Genomic DNA, 27,129 nt, shown 5'->3' with positions numbered 1-27,129 from the left:
CGCGGGAAAGCCTGGCGATGTGTATAATGCGCGGGAAAGCCTGGCGATGTGTATAATGCGCGGGAAGGCCTGGCGATGTGTATAATGCGCGGGAAGGCCTGGCGATGTGTATAATGCGCGGGAAGGCCTGGCGATGTGTATAATGCGCGGGAAGGCCTGGCGATGTGTATAATGCGCGGGAAGGCCTGGCGATGTGTATAATGCGCGGGAAGGCCTGGCGATGTGTATAATGCGCGGGAAGGCCTGGCGATGTGTTATCCGAGCATGCTCGTTTCTTAGTCAAGTGTCTACAGCGTGCTTGAAAAAAATGCTTGAATCTTCGTGGCCGCATGATCCGCGACACAAGCAGGGATTGCCTAACTAAATACTCAATTAAGAAACGTGTGTAGAGATGTACGGTATGTGTAGATATGTAATGTATGGTATAGGTGTAGATATGTTATCTACGGTATAGGGCTATATAAGTAGGGATGTACAGTATGTGTAGATATGTAATGTACGGTATAGGTGTAGATATGTAATCTACGGTATAGGGCTATATATGTAGTGATGTACAGTGTGTGTAGATATGTAATGTATGGTATAGGGCTATATACGTAGTGATGTACGGTATGTGTAGATATGTAATGTACGGTATAGGTGTAGATATGTTATCTACGGTATAGGGCTATATACGTAGTGATGTACGGTATGTGTAGATATGTAATGTACAGTATAGGGCTATATATGTAGTGATGGACAGTATGTGTAGATATGTAATGTACGGTATAGGGCTATATATGTAGTGATGGACGGTATGTGTGGATATGTAATGTACAGTATAGGGCTATATATGTAGTGATGGACAGTATGTGTAGATATGTAATGTACGGTATAGGGCTATATATGTAGTGATGGACGGTATGTGTGGATATGTAATGTACAGTATAGGGCTATATATGTAGTGATGGACGGTAGGTGTAGATATGTAATGTACGGTATAGGGCTATATATGTAGTGATGGACGGTATGTGTGGATATGTAATGTACAGTATAGGGCTATATATGTAGTGATGTACAGTGTGTGTAGATATGTAATGTACGGTATAGGGCTATATATGTAGTGATGGACGGTATGTGTGGATATGTAATGTACAGTATAGGGCTATATATGTAGTGATGTACAGTGTGTGTAGATATGTAATGTACGGTATAGGGCTATATATGTAGTGATGGACGGTATGTGTGGATATGTAATGTACAGTATAGGGCTATATATGTAGTGATGGACAGTATGTGTAGATATGTAATGTACGGTATAGGGCTATATATGTAGTGATGGACGATATGTGTAGATATGTAATGTACGGTATAGGGCTATATATGTAGTGATGTATGTTGTGTAGATATGTAATGTACGGTATAGGGCTGTATATGTAGTGATGGACGGTAGGTGTAGATATGTAATGTATGGTAGGGATATATATGTAGTGATGGACGGTATGTGTAGATATGTAATGTACGGTATAGGGCTATATATGTAGTGATGGACTGTATGTGTAGATATGTAATGTACGGTATGGGGCTATATATGTATTGATGTACAGTGTGTGTAGATATGTAATGTACGGTATAGGGCTATATATGTAGTGATGGAAGGTATGTGTAGATATGCAATGTCGGGTATAGGGCTATATATTTAGTGATGGACGGTATGTGTAGATATGTAATGTACGCTAGGGATATATATGTAGTGATGGACGGTAGGTGTAGATATGTAATGTACGGTAGGGATATATATGTAGTGATGGACGGTATGTGTAGATATGTAATGTACGGTATAGGGCTATATATGTAGTAATGGACTGTATGTGTAGATATGTAATGTACGGTATGGGGCTATATATGTAGTGATGGACGGTATGTGTAGATATGTAATGTACGGTATAGGGCTATATATGTAGTGATGGATGGTATGTGTAGATATGTAATGTACGCTAGGGATATATATGTAGTGATGGACGGTAGGTGTAGATATGTAATGTACGGTATAGGGCTATATATGTAGTGATGGACTGTATGTGTAGATATGTAATGTACAGTATAGGGCTATATATGTAGTGATGGACGGTAGGTGTAGCTATGTAATGTACAGTATAGGGCTATATATGTAGTGTTGGACTGTATGTGTAGATATGTAATGTACGGTATGGGGCTATATATGTAGTGATGGACGGTATGTGTAGATATGTAATGTACGGTATAGGCAGGGCTGTGGAGTCGGTAAGCCACAGTTGCGACTCCGACTCCTGGATTTTATCAGGTTCCGACTCCGACTCCTTCATAAATGGCCAATTCGTAACAATAAATTTACTGTTGTAAAATATTAACATCGTGCTTATTCAGTTTCTCACCATCATATAAGTAACCAGACCACTTAGAGCAAAAACTATATTTATTAGAATACAATTAGTATATAGCAAATAACTTTTATAAACTTTTCTAAACTCTTGTAAGTATGCAATAAACACTGTTATGCAGTTAATAAGAAGAAATCTAGAAATTTGTCCTCAGAAAAAAGTATTGCCTCTGTCAGATCCTCCTTCATGGATGCCCTCAAATCTGATCTAATTATTTTGAGAGCAGAGAACAACCTCTCTACACTAACTTGGGTTGGTGGCAAAGCAGTAACCACTCGGACAACATCTCTGACAATGTCAGGATACAGAGGAATCGCTTGTTGCACTGTTATTTTTGATGAATGGTCAAATTTCTCAATTTCTTTTAGTGCACATGAAAAATTCTGCTGAAATGTACTGGCTGTGTTCTTTGATGGGGATGACTCTTCTTCTATGCGGGAACGCTTTGCACGGTCCTTGTGATCCAAATATTTTTCGAAATTAAATTCTTCATCAGTTGATGAGGGCGAAGATGTGGCAGGACGACCAAATTCTTCTTGTTCCTCCTGACAGTTCTGCAACCCTTTCATCCTTACTGCTATTTCAAACAGAGCTTCTTTTCCTTTAGTTAGCTGTTGATCATCTAGAAGAATCCGATGCATTGGGTCTGCATAAACAGCTGCCAAAAGAATGTTATTTTGTAATAGTAGCTCCTCTCTCCGTTTCATTGATGTAGCAATGCCACTTGCATTTAACCTTCCTCTTTGGGACAGGCGAAACATCAGGTTCTTCCACTCCTTTAAGAAAATACCTGGAGTTAAGTCCTCTGCTTGTAATTTTTTAGTCACTGTAAATGGGTGCTCTAGCAATTTTTCCAGCTCACTCACCTGATTCCACTGACTTTCATTTAGCGTCAGTTGAGGGTTAGCCATGTCTACAAGAAAGGTTTTCAGTTCAACCAAGCGCTGAATCATTAAGTAAGTACTGCCCCATCGTGTGGCTTGATCAATAATTGCCCCTTTTCCAGCACGTCTCTTCAAAATTGAGTCAACTTTAGGGATTCTGGCAACAGTAGCCAATTTTCTCACCTTGCCAATCAGTGCAGCAGCCTGTCCTTCTTGCAGACTATCTCTTATAGCCAGCTGTAGCGTATACACAACACAGCGCATGTGATGAATGAAAGAACGTATTGACACAGTTTCAACAAGATCATCTAAACTATCATGTTGCTGGTCATCTGAAGCAACTTCAGTTTGCTCCTCAGTTTCAATACTGTGTTCCTCTATTTCAAACATTTCTGTGTCCGTGGACCCAGAATGTTCTTCTAGCTGCTGGTCACCATCATTACTCTCATTCATTAGCTTAATAGTACTTATCATATTTCAAGCATTGTCAGTTACGACAGAAAGAACTTGCTCTTTTTTAAGTTCATAGTCTTGCAGAACCTTTTCCACCAAGACCTGGAGAAACTCACTGGTGTGATGAGCTTTGGTGTCTTTTACTGCCAATGTCTTGGTAACTATTTCATTTTTGTCACAAACAAATCGGACATTGATGGCAAAATAGTTCACTCTGTGACGTGTGCAGGCATCCATTTTAAGAAACAGAAAGCGTCCCTTGAGAGTTTTTTTAAGTTCTTCCTTTTGTTTAAAAACTTCTTTGATTACTAATTTTCTAATACTCTCTCACTCCAGAGAAACACCAAGCTTGCGGGCCATTTCCCAAATTCAGACACATAAAAGCTGGTCTTGAAAATAATGAAATAGGCACACTATCCTTTACAACAAGCTCTATGATCTGTTTTTTAAATGTGTCTACTGTCATTGTCACAGTAACTTTGTCACTGACAAAGTATCTTGCAACTGATGGCTGCAAAGTTCTCTGCTCCTTTGTTTAGCTGGAAGAGCTGGGCACTGGTTCATTGGTTTGGATGCAGTCTTTCTCATCCACTGCTTTCAGTACTTCTGGATGAAAGCGCTGTAAATGTCTGTTTAGATTAGAAGCTCTGGTAGGAGCATTTTTATCTTTGCCTGAATATGCACTGATCTTGGCTTCACAGCATTTGTTTTCATCTGCATCATTTGTCATACACTGACAGACATAATGTTTTCTATCTTGAGTGATGGTGAAATGTTCAAATACAGCTGATTTAATGTGACGCTTATTTGACATTCTCAGGTTTTTAATTCTGAATTCACAATCCAAATGACAATTGTTTTTCCTTAAAACAATTGTACAAAATTATTGCCAGGTCGTACAACTGATATAGTGGTCTGTAATACTGTTATTCCTCATGTACTCACAGTTAACTGATGCAAAGTTTGTTGAAAGGATAATACTTCTTACAGTCTTCCTCTTCTGAGTAGCAGCTGTGAGATGCTTGGAAGACGCACACCTAGTAAACATCTAGTCTAGAGGAGGAGCTTTACTACTAAGAATTTGCAACACATTTTCACTTTCAGTTTCATACATTGTAAGTAGGGGGGTTGGGGCAGCATGAGGTTAACCAAGTATAAGATTAGATAAGGGCAGTGGAGAACAGTGACACACAAGAAGTAAGAAATGTCTCTATCTCCAGCAGAACTGCTTATCATTGTTGTTCATAGTTTGATAGAACATATATATTTGAGTAACATTTATAAAATTCATATGAAAGTTCAATTATGAAATATTAATACATTTTTTTTAAAGCTGGAGTCGGTACGCTTCTACCGACTCCGACTCCAACCAAAACTAACTCCGACTCCACGACTCCGACTCCACAGCCCTGGGTATAGGGCTATATATGTATTGATGTACAGTGTGTGTAGATATGTAATGTACGGTATAGGGCTATATATGCATTGATGTACAGTGTGTGTAGATATGTAATGTACGGTATAGGGCTATATATGTAGTGATGGACGGTATGTGTAGATATGTAATGTACGGTAGGGATATATATGTAGTGATGGACGGTATGTGTAGATATGTAATGTACGGTATAGGGCTATATATGTAGTGATGGACGGTATGTGTAGATATGTAATGTACGGTAGGGATATATATGTAGTGATGGACGGTATGTGTAGATATGTAATGTACGGTATAGGGCTATATATGTAGTGATGGACGGTATGTGTAGATATGTAATGTACGGTATAGGGCTATATATGTAGTGATGGACGGTATATGTGTAGATATGTAATGTACGGTATAGGGCTATATATGTAGTGATGGACGATATGTGTAGATATGTAATGTACGGTATAGGGCTATATATGTAGTGATGGACGATATGTGTAGATATGTAATGTACGGTAGGGATATATATGTAGTGATGGACGGTATGTGTAGATATGTAATGTACGGTATAGGGCTATATATGTAGTGATGGACGGTATGTGTAGATATGTAATGTACGGTATAGGGCTATATATGTAGTGATGGACGGTATATGTGTAGATATGTAATGTACGGTATAGGGCTATATATGTAGTGATGGACGATATGTGTAGATATGTAATGTACGGTATAGGGCTATATATGTAGTGATGGACGATATGTGTAGATATGTAATGTACGGTATAGGGCTATATATGTAGTGATGGAATGTAGGTGTAGATATATAATGTACGGTAGGGATATATATGTAGTGATGGACGGTATGTGTAGATATATAATGTACGGTATAGGGCTATATATGTAGTGATGGACGGTATGTGTAGATATGTAATGTACGGTATAGGGCTATATATATGTAGTGATGGACGGTGTATGTGTAGATATGTAATGTACGGTATAGGGCTATATATGTAGTGATGGACGGTATGTGTAGATATGTAATGTACGGTATAGGGCTATATATGTAGTGATGGACGGTATGTGTAGATATGTAATGTACGGTATAGGGCTATATATGTAGTGATGGACGGTATGTGTAGATATGTAATGTGCGGTAGGGATATATATGTAGTGATGGACAGTAGGTATAGATATGTAATGTATAGTATAGGGCTATATATGTAGTAATGTGATGCCAGATGCAGGTTCATGCTCATTGATTGAGTGGTAATAGAGAAGGATTTTTTCTTTTTGTTAGACACCCTTTTTACATTTACATGGGTTTTTACACCTTCCCATGGTATTAGGCTTCCTATGACACTAGTTGTATTTTCGCATTAGGTCACGATAGGATACAGCTGTGACTATCATTGATGGTGTGGGAATGTGACACAGCTAAAATCTTTGGGCCAGGGTTTTTGGGGTTGCCATTAATGGTATGGGTACGAGACAGGGTAAAACCTTGCATGGAAGTTAGTGGGAATGTCATGGATGGGTATGGTTATATGGCAAGGCTAAAACCCTGGGCTGATATTTGTGGGATTGCCACTGAAGGTACGAGTATGTGACACAGCTAAATCCCTGGGCTGAAATTTGTTCTTACAGCAAAACTCACTTTGCAGCCATTACATGTATCTGTACCTCAAACTTATTTATCTTGAACTCTCTGTCTTTACAGAAAGGAGGGCGAGTTGGAAGACGGCGAAATAGACGACGCTGGGTTTGAAGAGGAAAAGCCGGAAGAAATAAAGGAAGAGGCAAAAGATGAAGAGGAGGAGCCGCAAGAAAAGTCTCATAAAAAGTCAAAAAAGCAGAAAAAGAAAGTAAAAGCAAAGAAGAAACGGCGCCATAGAACCAAACACAAGGTATTTTTTTTTTAGCCTATTTAGTCCATCCGTCCATCTATGTAAGTAAGTCTTCATCCTTCCTGGGTTTCTAGCCTTTTCTTGTTATGCGTAAAAGTTTCTCTGTGTTGTGTCTCCAGCACAGTGCACCATCCAGCGATGACAGCTCCGACTACAGCTCTGATGATGACCACACTGAGCGGCCACGCAAACCTCCCTCATACCGAGATTATGACTCCCACTATAAACATGTAAGCTTTCCATCACACTCCGTATGTGTTTATAAGACCTCCACAATCATAAGACTTCCACAATCACAAGACAGAGGATGCCAGTTTTGCTCATTTTTCCAAGCCTGTAGAACTGATGGAGGCAGCCGAGAGCAGCTTTCGGCTGTGTTGATCAGTACCATAGACTATGAATGGATTTTCAGAACCCCAGTTATTGTGATCGTTGGGCTCCCAGTGATGACAAAGTTAACTCCTGATGGATTTTGTTGTCATCTTGGTAGGAATGTTTTATGTGTTAGATTTGATGACCTTCTAATTATTTGTGCTAACATTAAATGGTTATTCCCATCTTCATAGCTGTATATTGTTAGACAGTGCTTATGGGAAACAAAAACTTAGGGAGACACAGCAAAAAAAAAAAAAAAAGCATGGATTAAAGAAAGATAAAACTCACATTTGCTTAGATCATTTCAGCTAACCATGCTGGTAGGCAGAGCCAAATATCCCAGTGCATCAGGAGGTCTTTCTGTAGTGAATTCCCAGGCAAGAATGAAGGCTGGGTTGAGTGCAGTAACTTATACCTGCAGGCTTGTGACATCACTAAAGGGGCTGGTTTACCTGCACCCTCTCCTCTCCTCTCCTCAAAGTTACAAATTTTACCAGCATTACTTATAATTCTCATAACTTGGCTCGCGTATCTAGCACAGTCACGGCACACACATCCCTCATCTTATATTGAAATTGGCTTTCTAATGATACCAAATTTGTTGTAGTTGTTCCACACAGTTCCGGAGAAATCCACACTTTGTACTCGTTGTGTTTAGCTGCTAGCGGTTACAGTGGTTGACAGATCTACCGATGGAAATTTGCAATATGTACTCCTTATTTTTCTAGCCCAAATCGGTGGCCCAATATCTTACTATAATAGAACAAAGAACCTCATGTCTTTTGAGAGAGACTAGACCAGTTTCAGCTGGTACTAGCTGGGAGGATTGTCTACCCAGCTACAGGGGCAATAAACATTCTTTTGGTGGGAGGCAATGAGAGGTTTGGGATTCACACACACACACACACACACACACACACACACACACACACACACACACACACACACACACACACATATCAACAGGCAGAAGCAAGGAGAGAAGGGGGGTCAGAGCCCACAGCATGTTTGCTAACAGCGAAAACTAAAAATCATATTATACATTATCGTCACACTGAGCATGACCTCAGATACCTGTTTTTTCTTCCACCGGACAAGCTCTCCTTTTGTTGTGCCAGAGCACCATATTTCAGATGGAGACTTCATGCCCCGTCCATTTGTGCATGAAGATCTTAGTCTTAGAAACTGTACCGTTAGTCCTTTTTCACACACGCCCCTACAGCATTCCATTGTGACTATATGGAAAAGTCAAGATTACATCTGTCTTCTTAAGTCCACAGAGACCTTTCTTTGGTGTTTGAAAGGCCCAGCTCTGCCTCCTGCAGATCCTTCCTCTACAATGGCAGGTGTTATTGACCGATGCCAGTCTTTCTGGCTAAGCACCAATGTTTATCCATCACCTCGTTCATGCTGTCTGATGTCTGGAGGAATCAACCTTCTGGGACTAAGTGCTATTTTTTCAACTTTTTTCCACTGAGTCACCCTTTTCAAGGACCATCTGCTTCCAGTACAGGCAGAAAACTCTTCTATGGCAGTACACCTGAACAATCAGAGTCGCACTAGGAGCCCCTAAGCTGGAGGTCCACGTTCCGACTCTACATTTCTGGCATTTAAAATTAGGCCACAGACTTTCTCAGCTGAGAAACTCTGGATCTGGAAGAATTCGTTTTTTTCACAGAGATGTTCAGTCAGCTCTGTCATCGCTGGGACACTTCTGACGTGAACCTTTAGATGTTCCATCTCAATCCCACTGTTACCAGCTCTTGTCTTTGGAACCCGAGGACCTTTGCGGTAGAGCCTCTGGTCTCTCTTGGGCAGAATTTACTGGTCATTAAGGGTTTGAAAGCCAGACTGTAGTCGGCATGCATAGGCCATCATTTTAGCTATACAGCTCTGTCAAAAATTAAGAGACCACCACATCAAAACCCTGTCATGCGCAGCCCAATCTCCAGACCTGAAACCCATTGAAAACCTCTGGAATGTAATCAAGAGGATGAAGGATAGTCACAAGCTACCAAACAAAGAACAACTGCTAGTATTTTTACTCCAGGAGCAGTGTGAAAGACTGGTGGCAAACATGCCAAGACGCATGAAAGCTGTGATTAAAAATCATGGTAAAATAAAAAAATGTATTGCTTGGAAATTCGGAGACGTTGTCAGAAGTTTATAGAATAAATGAACAATTTACATTTTACTAAAAAATCTACCTATAAAGAGAAGAAAAATCAGTCAAACTGAACATTTTGCAGTGGTCTCCAGCAATCAGACAATCGCAGCTTGAAGTCTTCTAAGGGGACTAGCAAATACTGTGAAAAGTGAAAAAAACAATGTTTTTCAAAATATGAAAAAAATGTAAGTTCAAATTAGCCCCCCTTTTGCCTCTTTAAAAATAAATTCATAAAAAATTTCACATATTTGGTATCGCGACATCCGTAAGAGTCTGATCTATCAAAATATAAAGTACATTATTCTGATCTGTAAACGACGTAGAAAAAAAAAATCGAAACTTCAGATTTTTTTTTCGTTTGCCATGACTTTGGAATACAATCTATAAAGAGGTGTGAGATAGCGCTCACTAGCGGATTGGGGAATACTCGCTTGGCAGCAGGATAAACATAGACAGGCACGGTTTTTCACATAAACAGTCCATGTGGTTTATTATACACTTGGCATAAACCACTGTAGGCCATGTTACATATCACAGACCTCACATAGTCCTTAGCACTTCATAGTATATGGCTTCCTCGCAGACACTAAACATGCTGGACCTTACTTTGCCCAGTTGCCATGGGTGACCGCATGTCGCCCAGTTGCCATGGGTGACCGCATGTCGCACATTTCATTAGTACATAGAACACAATAAGCACCAACAGTCTGTGGAGGTACCTTATGGGAGCTCCTGCTCCACCTGCTGACTCCTTGTCAGTCCTCTCTCCTGGGGAACTGCCGAACTGGGATCACCGTCCCGGACAATGCCTTGTTCACTAGGCCACCTGACAGTCCAGATCCTCAGACGGGCTGTAGCTCCCCCAATGCAGTGCCATCACAGACTCTGCATACCTGCCTTCCCATGTGCTCTTCAGGTAGTCCTACTCCCAGAATTTCCAACACAGGCCACTGCGTGTGCTGTTCAGGACGTCCGTCCCCACCTGATGCCGTCCAACACACAAGCCGTCCAGGATCTACAGCCTCACCTGGTGCTCTTCAAGGATCCAGTCCACACTGGACCTCCCAACACCCAGGCCTTTCCTCTCACAGGACCTTCCAGCCAAGAACCATTCATGTCCATACACAGGAACCATGCACAAGAACCATGTGACCCACACCCTGGTCATATTACATTCTTGTAACCACTCCCATAGATGGGTGGTGTGTGTGCGGCTAGTTCGACCTGCCCAGCTCTCAGAACTAGCCCTGCCAGCTCCCTCTAAAACAACACAATTGGACTACAGGTCCTAGAACATCCTCACTGCAGGCTGACAGTGCAGAGTATCTTCCTCTGCCTACACACATACCGGCCATTCACAATAATGCCGGACTTTGTCTCATCACCATAGTTATGCCTGCGACTGCCATGCATTCCTATGGCCTCAATACGCCTCCATGCGTATTCCGGGAAGACTATGCAGCGCCCCCTTCTTGTAACAGGGGTAACTGCATCACAGAGGTGAGCAAATCATTATTAGTGATGAGCGAATGTGCTCGTTACTCGGGTTTTCCGAGCATGCTCGGGTGGTCTCCGAGTATTTCTGGCATGCTCGGAGATTATGTTTGAGTTACCGCAGTTGCATGATTTGCGGCTGCTAAACACTGCTGAATACATGTGGGGATTCCCTAACAAACAGGCAATCCCCACATGTATTCAAGCTGTCAAGCAGCAGCAAGTCATACTCAGAGACCACCCGAGCATGCTTGGACAACCCGAGTAATGAGCACACTCACTCATCACTAATCATTATCTCTACCCCAAAATGGTATCAATAAAACATCAGCTCAGGGTGCCAAAATATCCATTTTTTTCTTCCCTTCCTCCAAGAGACATAACTTTTTTATTTTTCTGTCCACATAACCGCATGAGAGCTTATTTTTGAGGGACGAGTTGTACTTTTGAATGACACCATTCCTTTTATCATGTGATGCACTTTAATGTGGGAAAAAATTCCAAGTGCAGGGAAATGGCAAAAAAAAATGCAATTCCACAAATGTTTTTAGAATTCTTCATTTATCACATTCACTGTATGGTACAGCTGACCTGGCAATATGATTCACCAGGTCAGTACAATTACGCAGATACCAAACATGAGGTTTTTTTTTTATTTAAGTGGTGATAACAAAATTGGAAACTTGTATTTTTTTTTTCCTTTTTAAGCCATTTTCTGGGGCGGGGTGAGGGCCTATTTTGCTTTTGTTAAAAAAATGGAAAAAAGTAAAAATATAAAAATCTGAGTCTCCCACTTTTTTCCCCAATGAAAAAATTAATAAAATGTAAGTAATGAAATAAAAAAATAAACAAAAGTATGTATTGCTCAATTTCTCCTCTTTTCTCACAGCATGGACACGGCAATTACATGAGCTCCTCAAAATTTTCGCACAGCAAGAAGACTCCACCGGACTACGACACCTACAGCAACTACAGCGATGGCAATTACAATGAAGAGGAGGAGGAGGATTTCGCCGAACAGCTGAAACACTACAGGCAGGCAAAGGAGAACCCCGATATGACTGAAGCAGCTTATAAAAAGGCCGTCATGAAAGGGATGACGACAGGTAACTGCTGCTTGCAAGCACCTATTAGTCTATTCTGTGAAGTCCGTGTGCTGCAGAGAGCACGTGTAATACATCATGACACTTGCCAAGTCCAGTTGACAACATAGCTCTTTACTTTGGTGGGCAATGTGATTTATTTTATCATTCAGTTCCTATTTAAGTAAAGCATTAACCCTTAAAACCGCCGATATGCATTAAAACAGTGGCCGCTAAGGGGCCTTATTCCCTCATCGCCGTTTTAAAATGGCAATGAGGAAATATGTGTATAGCGCCACCCATGGTCGTAAACTCACCAGGGTTTCAGCTAAGCTACTGGGGGTAGCTGAGATCCCGGAAAACATGATTGGGGCTTGTTTTTCCGGTCCCCGATCTTGTGATCACTGTTATGAAATGAATAACGGCGATCATAAAAAAAACTGACTCAGTTAAGAAATCATTACTCTGTCGCCTCATTGGGGGACACAGGACCATGGGTGTTATGCTGCTGTCCACTAGGAGACGACGCTATGCATAATCTGAAAAAGATTAACCGTGGCTCCTCCTCTGCAGTATACACCCCTGGACGGCGTCAGCCTTCTCCAGTTTTTGCTTAGTGTCGCATAGGAGGCACACCTAAAATTTTTTTTTTACTCCGTTTTTTTCCGACGGGATTACAGATGAAGAATAGTGGGTCTCCTGTGAGACTCCCGGCATGGCTCCTTCCTCGGCCCCCTATTACGGGGTGCCCGGTTGAAGTGGAGATGGCTATTCCCTATGTCGCTCCTTCCCCAGTCCCTCGGGTGCGGGTTCGAAGTCGAGACCCCCCTCCTTCCCCAATTCCTTTTGGTTTCTGGGTTGAGGTCGAGGCGAGGATAAAGCCCCCTGATGGTCACAGCAGCACCCTCTCTAATCCCCCTTTGGGGGCATTAGGTTGAGACGCCTCAGGTAGGGCATGTACAGGCAGCACTCTGCAGCTCCCAGCAATGGGCCAGCACACTGTGCCTGCACCCAGGGACCCCAGCCTAGCTGCGGGCTTCTGTCGGGGCCGGGGGGAGTGCAGGCAGGCATGGCACAATAGAGACACAGGGCTCCCTGCGCCCCTGTCTCTGCGGCAGCACCAACTCTATACTGCCTCAGGGGGACCCCTCACCGGGCCCCCCTTCCGCTTACAGCCCCACCGCTATCCTGCCTTTAAATCCGCAGAGGTCCGGTTCAGATCCGGCCCCCTCCCGGACTTTCGCGCCGGCCTGGAGCCCTTTTCGGCATCAGGCATCTAATTTATGCCCCGGCTTTGGCTTAGCTGAAGCCGCTGCCTCCTCTCCGCCCCCCGGATGACAAATATGACACTCTACAGTGTCATAGAGGGGGCGGATCGAGACAGAAAGGGCGCGTTTTTACACAGTTCTGCCGCCTTTTTCCAGCTCTCCGCCCCCTTCTCCCCCTTCCTCTTCTTCTCAGCGGCCATTTCTGCTGCACAGGGATTAACCCTGCATCTCCCAGTCAGCAGGAGAGCTTGACTCAGGAACAAGACGACCCTGGCACATCCACGTCTAGGTCAGGACGCAAGCGGACCCATAGATCAAGTCCATCTACGTCATCCCATATCACACGGTCATCCCCCTCTAGGGAGAGACACCGTAGCTCCAGGTCATCTAGACCGTCCCCTTCCAGGGACAGGCAATGCAGATCTCCGCAATCCCCCACCAGAGAAGGCCTCCTCCCCAGCTCACCCAGCAGGGGACGCCTCAGTATTACACAGGATTCGGAAGGCATCTGCGACTCTGACTCAGACAGGGAAACGGAGGGGTCCCCGATCCCAATCCCCCCCTAGCAATACAGCGCTAGTTGAGGACATAATCTCTTCCATCCATCGGGTGCTGGACATTTCTGATCCGCCACCAGAGGCCCCAGAACACAAGATTGCCTTTGAAGGACCTCTGAAGCCGCCTAAGGTTTTCTCTAACCACCCAGAGTTTAAGGCGATCCTTATAAAGCAGCTCTCACAGACTGAGAGAAAATTAGCTAATCGCAAATATCTGGAGGCGAGGTACCCCTTCCCGCAGAAGGACACCAAGGAATGGACAGATCCACCCGAAGTGGACCCCCCCAGTCTCTAGGCTAGCAGCACAGACCCTCCTTTCACTGCCAGATAGCTCAACCCTCAGGGACGCAGCAGACCGGTAGGTAGAACGCATGGCTCGTTCAATTTTCGAGGCAGCAGTGGTATCCCTGGCTCCCGCTTTCGCCTCAGTTTGGGCTGCCAAGGCCATTCTGGCCTGTGCAAAAAATTTACAAGCTCTCCAAGCATCCGCTCCTGAGCTGTGGGACCAAGCGGTTCAAATAGCAGTTGTAGCAAATTACATGCTTCATGCAGCTCTGGATTCAGCAAGGGGAGTAGCGCGGGATAGCATCAAACACCATCACAATTTGGCGTATCCTCTGGCTGTGGGAATGGAAAGCGGACGCAGCCTCTAAGAAGTTCCTCACGCACCTCCCCTACCTCAGTGGGCGACTTTTCGGTGAACAGTTGGACACGATGATATCCAACGCTACCGGGGGTAAGAGTACTTCTCTTCTCCAACTAAGACCTAAACGCACTTACGAGAAGCGTAACCAAACTCGATTCCAATTCTTTCGGAACTCCTCGGGCTGGTCCGTCTCGCGTCCAGCACAAAATCGTAACTGTTCCCCACGCAGGGACAACTCGCGATCGACGCAAAGGTCGGACAAGACCTGGCAGTCAAAAGCAGGCCAGCCTAAGCCCAGAGGAGGAAAATCTCAGACTTTCTCCTCATCATGACTCACGGACTCCAGAAGACACCACACCAGTAGGCGGCCGACTTTTGCTCTTTCATCAAGTCTGGCTGCCTATTACAGAAGACAGGTGGGTCAGGGAACTAGTGTCTTCCGGATACAAAATAGACTTCACCTCCAACCCACCGGACCGATTCTTCCTCTCTGTCCCCCCAAAACCACCAGCCAAGGCTCGTGCCTACCACCAAGCGGTCTCCTCGCTTTTTCAAGCAGGAGTCATAGTACTGGTCCCCACGACCGACCGTTTCCGAGGGTTCTACTCCAATCTGTTCGTAGTTCCCAAGAAAGGAGGCAGCGTACGGCCCATACTAGACCTAAAACAGCTCAACAAATATGTACGGATTCGTCACTTCCGCATGGAGTCCCTTCGGTCCATCATTGCGTCCATGGAGAAGGGAGAATATCTCGCCTCCATAGACATACAAGACTCATACCTGCATATACCTGTTGCACCTGCCCATCAGAGGTTTCTTAGGTTCGCAATAGGCCAGGACCACTACCAATTCGTGGCTCTCCCGTTCGGACTCGCCACGGCTCCCAGAGTGTTCACCAAAGTCATGGCAGCCACCATGGACGTCCTGCACTCCAGAGGCATAGTTGTCGTTCCAAACCTGGACGATCTTCTCATCAAGGTTCTTACCTTCAAGGTCTGCGAGCTCAGCGTCTCAATTACAAACGATACTCTCAGTCGCATGGGCTGGGTAATCAACCTACAAAAGTCATCACCATCCCCGAGTCAGTCCCTGACCTTCCTGGGAATGCTATTCAACACCTCCAGGGGGGTCTAGTGCTCCTTCCCTAGGACAAGGCACTGGCTCTCCGCCTAGGAGTTCGCACCCTCCTCCACAAACCCCCTCGATCTCTCCGGTTTGCCATGAGAGTCCTCGGCAAGATGGGGGCAGCAATAGAAGCGGTCCCATTTGCCCAGTTTCACCTCAGGCCTCTCCAACTAGCCATTCTCAAGTCCTGGGACAGGAATCCCTTTTCTCTCGACAGGGAGTTCCAGCTAACGTCAACCAGGAGGTCCCTGCACTGGTGGCTCAAGCCAACCTCGCTAGCAAAGGGGAAATCCTTTCTCACAGGTCAATGGAAGTTTCTGACCACAGACCCGAACCTGACGGGTTGGGGTGCGGTGCACCTACACCACAGGGCACAGGGCAAGTGGTCCCCAGTGGAAGCAACCATGCCCATCAACATCCTGGAAATTCGTACCATCCTCCTGACATTGAGGGCCTTCCATCACTGGCAGCCTCTCACATCAGAATACAGTCGGACAATGCCACGGCCGTGGTATATGTGAATCACCAAGGGGGGACCCGCAGTACCCAGGCGATGCGAGAAGTGTCACACATCCTCCACTGGGCGAAGGACACAGGGTTGGTTCTCTCGGCGGTCCACATTCCGGGTGTGGACAGCTGGGAAGCAGACTTCCTCAGCCGACAAGGAATAGACTCGGGAGAGTCTCATCATCCCGAAATTTTTCGCCATATCTGCCACCGCTGGGGGACCCCGGATGTGGACCTAATGGCATCCGACTTCAATGCCAAGGTCTCCAACTTCAAGGCCAGAACACACGATCCGAGGTCGCTCGGAGCAGACGCTCTGGTTCAGGACTGAACCCAGTTCCAGCTTCTGTACATTTTTCCACCTCTCCCCCTGATACCCAGGGTGGTGAGGAAGATCAAGCAAGAGGGAGTAACAACCATCCTAATCGCACCGGACTTGCCCAGACGTACATGGTTCGCCGACATCGTACAACTTACAGCAGACGCCCCCTGGCGTCTCCCCGACCGCCCCGATCTTTTATCACAAGGCCCGTTCTACCACCAGAACTCAGGGGCTCTAAATTTGACGGCGTGGCCCTTGAGTCCTGGGTTCTAACCCAGGCAGGGCTCTCGCCAGACGTCATTGGAACCATGATCGGGGCACGGAAGCCAGCCTCTGCTAAGATTTATTACCGTACTTGGAAAGCTTTCTTGGTGCGAATCTCGTGGCCAGACCCCATTCCCTTATTCCCAATCCCTCCCCAAACTACTTTGTTTTCTTCAATCGGGTCTGGAGGCCAGGCTGTCCCTGGGCTCGCTTAAGAGCCAGGTGTCAGCCCTCTCAGTGCTTTTTCAAAGGCGCATTGCTATTAAGCCGCAAGTAAGGACATTCCTTCAGGGGGTTTCCCGATTGGTTCCCCCCTACAGACGACCACTAGAAACGTGGGACCTCAACCTGGTCCTGACAGCATTGCAGGGACCACCCTTCGAACCCCTTAAGGAGGTCCCACTCCGCCTTCTATCCCAGAAGGTGATTTTCCTGGTGGCAATCACCTCGCTACGCAGGGTGACTGAACTGACAGCACTCTCCTGCAGACGGCCCTTTCTGGCCTTTCACCAGGACAAGGTAGTCCTCCGTACGGTCCCATCCTTCCTTCCGAAGGTTGTGTCCACTGTTATGACCCCAATGGCGAGGGTCTCAGAGGAACAAGTAAGTCTGCGACGTACAAAAATCCAGCTCATAGGGCAGTGGTAACTGGGTTGACCATATATCTACTCCTAACGCCAACACTAGAAGTAGCCGGGGAACATGCCTACGTTGGTCGCTAGATGTCTCGCGCCAGCCGGAGGACTAACTACCCCTAGAAGAGGAAAACAAAGACCTCTCTTGCCTCCAGAGAATAGACCCCAAAAGTCGGATACAAGCCCCCCACAAATAATAACGGTGAGGTAAGAGGAAATGACAAACACAGAGATGAACTAGGTTTAGCAAAGAGAGGCCCACTTACTAATAGCAGAATGTAGTAAGATAACTTATATGGTCAACAAAAACCCTACAAAAATCCACACTGGAGATTCAAGAACCCCCGAACCGTCTAACGACCCGGGGGGAGAACTCCAGCCTCCCTAGAGCTTCCAGCAAGGTTAGGAAACAGATTATGTACAAGCTGGACAAAAATGCAAACAAAAACAAATAGCAAAAAGCAAGAAAGCAGACTTAGCTTAATTTAGCAGGAACCAGGATCAGTAGACAAGAGCACAACAGATTAGCTCTGATTACAACGTTGCCAGGCATTGAACTGAAGGTCCAGGGAGCTTATATAGCAACACCCCTGACCTAACGACCCAGGTGAGCATACAAGGGATGGCAGACATTCCCAGAGTCAAATCACTAGTAACCACTAGAGGGAGCCAAAAAGATAAATTCACAACAGTACCCCCCCCTTAGTGAGGGGTCACCGAACCCTCACCAAGACCACCAGGGCGATCAGGATGAGCGGTGTGAAAGGCACGAACCAAATCGGCCGCATGCACATCAGAGGCGACCACCCAGGAATTATCCTCCTGACCATAGCCCTTCCACTTGACCAGGTACTGAAGCCTCCGCCTGGAGAGACGAGAATCCAAGATCTTCTCCACCACGTACTCCAACTCGCCCTCAACCAACACCGGAGCAGGAGGCTCAGCAGAAGGAACCACAGGCACAACGTACCGCCGCAACAAGGACCTATGAAATACGTTGTGGATGGCAAACGACACCGGAAGATCCAGGCGAAAGGATACAGGATTAATGATTTCCAATATCTTGTAAGGACCAATGAAGCGAGGCTTAAATTTGGGAGAGGAGACCTTCATAGGAACAAATCGAGAAGACAGCCATACCAAGTCCCCAACGCGAAGTCGGGGACCCACACCGCGGCGGCGGTTGGCAAAACGCTGAGCCTTCTCCTGTGACAACTTCAAGTTGTCCACCACATGACTCCAGATCCGCTGCAACCTATCCACCACGGAATCCACCCCAGGACAGTCAGAAGGCTCCACATGTCCCGAGGAAAAACGAGGATGGAAACCAGAGTTGCAGAAAAATGGCGAAACCAAGGTGGCGGAACTAGCCCGATTATTAAGGGCAAATTCAGCCAACGGCAAGAAGGTCACCCAATCATCCTGATCAGAAGAGACAAAACACCTCAAATAAGCCTCCAGAGTCTGATTAGTTCGCTCCGTTTGTCCGTTAGTCTGGGGATGGAAAGCGGATGAAAACGACAACTCAATGCCCATCCTACCACAAAAGGATCGCCAGAACCTGGAAACAAACTGGGATCCTCTGTCCGAGACAATATTCTCAGGAATGCCGTGCAAACGAACCACGTTCTGGAAGAACACAGGAACCAGATCAGAAGAGGAGGGCAGCTTAGGCAAAAGAACCAAATGGACCATCTTGGAGAAACGATCACATATCACCCAGATGACAGACATGCCCTGAGACACCGGAAGATCAGAAATGAAATCCATAGAGATGTGTGTCCAAGGTCTCTTCGGGACAGGCAAGGGCAAGAGCAACCCGCTGGCACGAGAGCAGCAAGGCTTAGCTCGAGCACAAGTACCACAGGACTGCACAAATGACCGCACATCCCTTGACAAGGAAGGCCACCAAAAGGACCTGGCCACCAGATCTCTGGTGCCAAAAATCCCCGGGTGCCCTGCCAACACCGAGGAATGAACCTCGGAAATGACTCTGCTGGTCCATCTAGCAGGCACAAACAATCTGTCAGGTGGACAAGTCAGGCCTACCAGCCTGAAATCTCTGTAACACGCGTCGCAGATCTGGAGAAATAGCAGACACGATAACTCCTTCCTTAAGAATACCCACAGGTTCAGCGACTCCAGGAGCATCAGGCACAAAGCTCCTAGACAGAGCATCGGCCTTCACATTCTTAGAACCTGGTAAATACGAGACCACAAAGTCAAAACGGGAGAAAAACAATGACCAGCGGGCCTGTCTAGGATTCAGGCGTTTAGCAGACTCGAGATACATCAGATTTTTGTGATCAGTCAAGACCACCACACGATGCTTAGCACCCTCGAGCCAATGACGCCACTCCTCAAATGCCCACTTCATGGCCAACAACTCCCGATTGCCCACATCATAATTTCGCTCTGCCGGCGAAAACTTCCTAGAGAAGAAGGCACAAGGTCTCATAGTAGAGCAACCAGGGCCTCTCTGCGACAAAACGGCCCCTGCCCCAATCTCCGAAGCATCCACCTCAACCTGAAAGGGAAGTGAGACGTCAGGCTGAAACAAAACAGGCGCCGAAGTAAACCGGCGTTTCAACTCCTGGAAAGCCTCCACGGCAGCAGGAGCCCAGTTAGCTACATCAGAGCCTTTCTTGGTCATATCCGTCAGCGGTTTAACAACGCTAGAGAAATTTGCGATAAAACGACGGTAGAAGTTAGCAAAACCCAAGAACTTCTGAAGACTCTTAACCGACGAGGGTTGAGTCCAATCATGAATAGCTCGGACCTTGACTGGATCCATCTCCACAGCAGAAGGGGAAAAAATGAACCCCAAAAAGGGAACCTTCTGTACACCAAAGAGACACTTTGAGCCTTTTACAAACAAAGAATTTTCACGCAGAATCTCAAAAACCATCCTGACCTGCTCCACATGCGAGTCCCAATCATCAGAAAAAACCAGAATATCATCCAGATAAACAATCAAAAATTTATCCAGATACTTCCGGAAAATGTCATGCATGAAGGACTGAAAAACTGAAGGTGCATTAGAGAGCCCAAATGGCATCACCAAGTACTCAAAATGACCTTCGGGCGTATTGAATGCGGTTTTCCATTCATCGCCCTGCCTAATGCGCACAAGATTGTACGCACCACGAAGGTCTATCTTGGTGAACCACTTGGCACCTTTAATCCGGGCAAACAAATCTGACAACAGCGGCAAAGGATACTGAAATTTGACAGTGATCTTATTTAAAAGCCGATAGTCAATACAAGGCCTCAAAGATCCGTCCTTTTTGGCCACAAAAAAGAATCCCGCACCAAGAGGGGAAGAAGAAGGACGGATATGCCCCTTCTCAAGAGACTCCTTGATATATGAACGCATCGCGGTATGTTCAGGTACCGACAGATTAAACAGTCTCCCCTTAGGAAACTTATTGCCAGGAATCAAATCTATTGCACAGTCACATTCCCTATGAGGAGGCAGTGAGCAAATCAAAGTTACAGATAGAATAAATTTAGGTTGCAAATTACCAATGGCGACCGGACTAACAACCTTAGTAAGACGTTTAGAGCATGCTGAGATAACAACATGTGTAGAATCACCACAGTAGTAACACAAGCCATTCTGGCGTCTATGAATTTTCCGCTCATTTCTAGTCAGGATTCTATCACATTGCATTAAATCAGGTGCCTGTTCAGACAACACCATGAGGGAATTTGCGGTTTTGCGCTCCCGCAACCGCCGGTCGATTTGAATAGCCAGGGCCATAGAATCATTCAGACCTGTGGGAATGGGAAAACCCACCATCGCATTCTTAATGGCTTCAGAAAGGCCATTTCTAAAATTTGCAGCCAATGCACACTCGTTCCACTGGGTCAGCACGGACCATTTCCGAAATTTTTGGCAATACACTTCAGCCTCGTCCTGGCCCTGAGACATCGCCAGCAAGGCTTTTTCTGCCTGAATCTCAAGATTGGGTTCCTCATAAAGCAAACCGAGCGCCAGAAAAAACGCATCAATGTCAGCCAATGCCGGATCTCCTGGCGCCAGCGAGAAAGCCCAATCCTGAGGGTCGCCCCGTAAAAAAGAAATAACAATTTTTACTTGCTGAGCGGAGTCTCCAGATGAACAGGGTCTCAGGGACAAAAACAATTTACAATTATTCCTGAAATTTCTAAATTTAAATCGGTCTCCGGAAAACGGTTCAGGAATCGGTATCTTAGGTTCTGACATAGGATTTCTGATAACATAATCTTGTATGCCCTGCACACGAGCAGCAAGCTGGTCCACACTTGTAATCAAGGTCTGGACATTCATGTCTGCAGCAAACACAAGCCACTCAGAGGTAAAGGGGAAAAGAAAAAAAAATGAGAAAGAGAAAAAAAAACTCAGAACTTTCTTTCTTATAATCCCGCTTCTGCAATGCATTTAACATTTAATACTGGCCTGGCAAACTGTTATGACCCCAATGGCGAGGGTCTCAGAGGAACAAGTAAGTCTGCGACGTACAAAAATCCAGCTCATAGGGCAGTGGTAACTGGGTTGACCATATATCTACTCCTAACGCCAACACTAGAAGTAGCCGGGGAACATGCCTACGTTGGTCGCTAGATGTCTCGCGCCAGCCGGAGGACTAACTACCCCTAGAAGAGGAAAACAAAGACCTCTCTTGCCTCCAGAGAATAGACCCCAAAAGTCGGATACAAGCCCCCCACAAATAATAACGGTGAGGTAAGAGGAAATGACAAACACAGAGATGAACTAGGTTTAGCAAAGAGAGGCCCACTTACTAATAGCAGAATGTAGTAAGATAACTTATATGGTCAACAAAAACCCTACAAAAATCCACACTGGAGATTCAAGAACCCCCGAACCGTCTAACGGCCCGGGGGGAGAACTCCAGCCTCCCTAGAGCTTCCAGCAAGGTTAGGAAACAGATTATGTACAAGCTGGACAAAAATGCAAACAAAAACAAATAGCAAAAAGCAAGAAAGCAGACTTAGCTTAATTTAGCAGGAACCAGGATCAGTAGACAAGAGCACAACAGATTAGCTCTGATTACAACGTTGCCAGGCATTGAACTGAAGGTCCAGGGAGCTTATATAGCAACACCCCTGACCTAACGACCCAGGTGAGCATACAAGGGATGGCAGACATTCCCAGAGTCAAATCACTAGTAACCACTAGAGGGAGCCAAAAAGATAAATTCACAACAGTCCACCTTCCACCTCAGTGAGGAAATTTCTCTGCCTTCCCTTTGTCCGGTCCCAGTTCATAGAGTGGAGAAGGCTCTGCATATGCTTGACCTTGTCAGGGCATTGCTTATATATGTGTCTAGGACTGCGTCCTTCCGGAGGTCTGATTCTCTTTTCCTTCTTCTGGAAGGCGGCTGCAAGGGTCTGCCGGCTTCCAAAGCTACCCTTACCAGGAGGATCAAATCCACCATACAAGAGGCCTACCGCCTTAAGAATACTCCTCTTCCAGCCGGTATTACGGCACACTCTACACGGCCGGTGGGGGCCTCCTGGGCCATTCGGCACCAGGCTTCGGCACAATAAGTGTGTAAGGCGGCCACTTGGACTAGCCTACACACGTTTACTAAACACTACAGAGTTCATACCCAGCCCTCAGCGGACACGAGCCTGGGTAGACGGGTTCTGCAGGCAGCGGTGCCCCAAGTTTAGGGGCCTGTCTGCACAATATTCGTCCATTGCTTCCCACCCAAGGACTGCTTTGGGACGTCCCATGGTCCTGTGTCCCCCAATGAGGCGACAGAGTAAAGGAGATTTTTGTGTACTCACCGTAAAATCTCTTTCTCTTAGCCTCTAATTGGGGGACACAGCTCCCACCCTGTTGCCCTTTATGGGCCGTTGTTACTGCTGAGTTCTCATATTGTTCCTTGAGCTCGTACATAGTGGCCTTCTTATAGGCATGTCTATGTTATTCATGTTACGTTCCTCCTAATGCTTTTGCACAAAACTGGAGAAGGCTGACGCCGTCCAGGGGTGTATACTGCAGAGGAGGAGCCATGGTTAATCTTTTTCAGATTATGCATAGTGTCACCTCCTAGTGGACAGCAGCATAACACCCATGGTCCTGTGTCCCCCCCAATTACAGGCTAAGAGAAAGAGATTTTACGGTGAGTACACAAAAATCTCCTTTTCTCTCCTCTGACATGATGTAACATGTCAGAGGAGAGAAAAATAATGTCCATGAGCCCCTTCCCCAGTACCATAGTATTGGTGATGCCATCCCCCCACTTCCTCCTTCTTCTGAAACAAAATGGCCATCTCATGCCCAATGCACCCACCAAGACCTACCTCCCAGCAAACGCTGGGATTTTTTTTCATTTAATGATGGCTTTTCATATCTGTGATAGACCCTATCAGTGATCAAAAGCCCCAATATTTGATAAATATGGCAGCACTTGGGCTGTGCCTCTCTCTTCTCTCCTTGTAGTTGTTCTGGGAGAGGAGAGAAATATACTATTTCCGAAAGCTGTCCTGTCAGAGAATTAAAAAAATCACATTTCTAGCTCCGTTTCTGTGAATCTTTACCCAATCTCCCAATCATCCCCTAGCCAGATTACATTTTTTTTATCATTTTTATTTCTTTCATTCTTTACTGTTAAAGACTAAACGTTCTGATAGTCTGAAGACGGAGGAAGAATGGATCGCGCTTGTTAGGGCTATGGATATGACAAGAATACTGAAAGCAAGGAGTTTTTGCTAGCTCAGATACAAACTGGACGCTATTTAAAAAATGGGAAGTATTGGCAAAGAAATTGAGAAAAAGCAAAGACATTTTGAAGAATGCTAATTGCAAGAAAAGAATCAAGAAAGATCAAGAAAGAGAGGCAAGAAAGAAGTGCTTGAGATTAAAAGGTGGTGTTGCAGTCGTCATCTGAAGAAGCATATAGATATGGAAGACGATGAAACATGGGTACTGTCCCAGCAAAATGAGCCTATAAAGGAAGAGTCAGTGTAGTAGATGACAAAATGTCAGCAAGCCTTGACATGGCCAAAGTTGGTGATAAAAATGCAGCATCAATTCTAACACAAACCCTTCTGTAAATTGACCCTGATCCCTCAGATTTCAATATAAATTTTTCATCAGTTCGTAGAGAAGGAAAAAAAGAAAGTCAGACAATGGCTGTAAACCTGAAATAGGAGTTTCAGCCAACTGTACCTTTTAACAACTCACTGGGATGGAAAGTTGTTAGAAAAGATCAGCGGCAGGAAAACTGTGTAGAACGTCTTCCCATTCTGGTCTCAGCAGTTGGCATTGATCAGAAACTTGGAGGCACAAAGCTTACCGAAGGAACAGGTGAAGCTTGCGCTAATGCTGTTTGTGATGCAGCAGTGACCTGGAATGTTACTGACAATGTGAAGTGCATCTTTTTTAAATCCACATCTCTCAACACAGGTTTCCGCCTGCAAACTTCTAGAGCAGAAGCATGCCAAATTATATTCTAGAAATAGTGCTGGAAGGTCTAGATGATCTTCAGCATGTTCAAGAACTGGCATGTCATTGACTACCTTTCAAACAGCATTATCTGACCAGATCATGTCAACAGCCGTTTCCCATATTGCAGCTGAAATCATAGCCTTTGAGGAGATGCAACTGCTTCAGTACCAACCCCGCAAGGACTACCGAGAATTATTGGATTTAACAATCATTTTCCCTGGTGGTGTTGCATCTAGAGGAATTTCATTCAGAGCTCCAGCTGGACTGCACCGAGCCGGATGGATGGCAAAGGCCATCTATGCTCTAAAAATGTGGATGTTCAGGAGTCAATTCGTACTGACAAATGAGGAAGAAAATGCTATCACAGACATCTGTCAGTTTAGTGTCTTGATCTATGTGAAGGTGTGGTTCCAGGCGCCATCAGCTCCACGCATTGATCTCCAATTGCTCAAGGACTTCTATCTGTATAAGGAACACAACAACTTTGTGTCAGAAGTCGCGATAAAGAAGATACTACACTTATGGTACTTATCCAAGCAACTGATAACTCTATCCTTGTTTGATGATGCTGTGTCAAATGACACAACATTTGATGGTGTCAGCCTACAAATACCATCTGCAGAACATCCACCCAAGAAGATAACTTCCGATTCAGCATCAGTTGTTGCAAAGAACCTGGGAGGCTGTCACTCAGAAAATGTACAGGTTCTATAGCATCACCGACATGTCATTGGCATTCCTGTCCAAAGATGTAGCTCTATGGTCTGCAGATGAAGGCTACCAGGCTGGCAAGAAAAACGTCAGTGACTAATGATACTGCAGAACGAGGAACGCACTGATGGAAGAATATAACAAGTTGCACGCAACAAATGAAGAACAGAAACAACTTCTGCTGCTGGTAGTCATGGAACAAAAAAGACACTTGTGGACTGCAAATAAGTGATGCTATAATAACAATAATAACAAGTATTAAACTGTCAGGCAACAAGGGTATGTTCCCACGGTCAGGAATTGCCCAGTATTTGTTCAGGATTTGACGCAGGTGAAATCTGCACCAAATCTGCATCTGAGGTCACTGGCAGGTCACCTGCGTTTCTGGTGCATTTTTTACATGCGTTTTTGATGCATTTTTTCCTCATGTGTTTTTAAATCATCTTTTCTTTGCTTACGTTTTTTTTTGTCACTTGAAATAAAGCCAATTGAAAGTTGGCTTCTGGGAAGGAAAAAAAAAAAAGTAAAAAGTGATTTAGGCTAGGTTCACATTGCGTTATTGGGTGATCGCTAACGGACAGCTTTGCACGGCGAAAATGTCGCAATTAACGCCGTGCAACGGGTCCGTTAGCGCACCCATTGACAGCAATGTTGTTTCTGCCTGAAGCGCCTCGCTAGCGCGTGCCTTTTTCGGCTCGCGCTAGCGATGTGCCGTTCTTTTGTAGCGCGCCTCGGACGCTGCTTGCAGCGTCCGCGGCGTGCCCGAGGTCCGTTCCCCGCTCTTGCAGATCGGGGATCTGCGAGAGCGGGGACGTTAACGCGACCCCCAAACGCGACCCCTACAAATACATTGCGTTAGCGCAATCCGCTAGCGCTAAACGGATTGCCCTAACGCAATGTGAACCTAGCCTTACTGTTTGCAGTTCCCACGGTCAATAAACGCTGCGGGTTGGACGCTGCAAACATCCGCAGTGTCCAACCTGCAGCGGCCAGATGTTGCAGCATAGTGGATGGGATTTCAAGAAATCTCATGCCCACTATGTGTACACCAATGCCCGCGGCTCACCCGCAGAGACGGACATGCGGCACATCTTTCCAGACCGCAGCATGTCAATTTATATAGTGAAGACGCTCCGTCTTCGCTGCATTATCTTCCTAGTCACATGTGCATTAAGTGCGGGAAACGCAGCTTACTACACGTGTCCAGAAAAAAGAAAAAAAATTATATACCCGCACTGCCGCTTTCTGCGATCACCTATCAGCATGCCTTAAGCTGCTATGCCAGTACCCATACCACCTACTCCATACACGGGTGCTTCGGGTGCATAACCAAAAAAGTGCTTGAAATCCAGAGAAAAATAAAAAAATGGTTTGCACTCACCAAGCCCGATAAAACAGATAAGACTTTATTAGGACATATGCAAAATGGACAAGGAGATCATGTTGAC

The 27,129-nt window shown here is 45.5% G+C and overlaps 1 protein-coding gene and 1 long non-coding RNA gene across 2 annotated transcripts in view; both read left to right on the top strand.

The window, feature by feature from the left end:
• Positions 1–27,129, top strand: part of LOC143769033 (uncharacterized) — an 898,561-nt gene that overhangs the window by 562,007 nt on the left and 309,425 nt on the right. The window lies entirely within an intron of this gene.
• ZC3H6 (zinc finger CCCH-type containing 6) overlaps positions 1–27,129 on the top strand; it is a 122,656-nt gene that overhangs the window by 2,441 nt on the left and 93,086 nt on the right. The window contains exons 2-4 of the mRNA XM_077257552.1: positions 6,880–7,066; positions 7,186–7,296; positions 11,992–12,208. Coding sequence (XP_077113667.1) covers positions 6,880–7,066; positions 7,186–7,296; positions 11,992–12,208 — 515 coding nt within the window. The remainder of the gene's footprint in view (positions 1–6,879; positions 7,067–7,185; positions 7,297–11,991; positions 12,209–27,129) is intronic.

Source organism: Ranitomeya variabilis, chromosome 1 (genome assembly GCF_051348905.1).
Source record: "Ranitomeya variabilis isolate aRanVar5 chromosome 1, aRanVar5.hap1, whole genome shotgun sequence".
In the NCBI taxonomy this organism is placed as follows: Eukaryota; Metazoa; Chordata; class Amphibia; order Anura; family Dendrobatidae; genus Ranitomeya; species Ranitomeya variabilis.
Note: the sequence above shows the minus strand (reverse complement) of the source record. Positions and strands in the feature narration are given on the sequence as shown.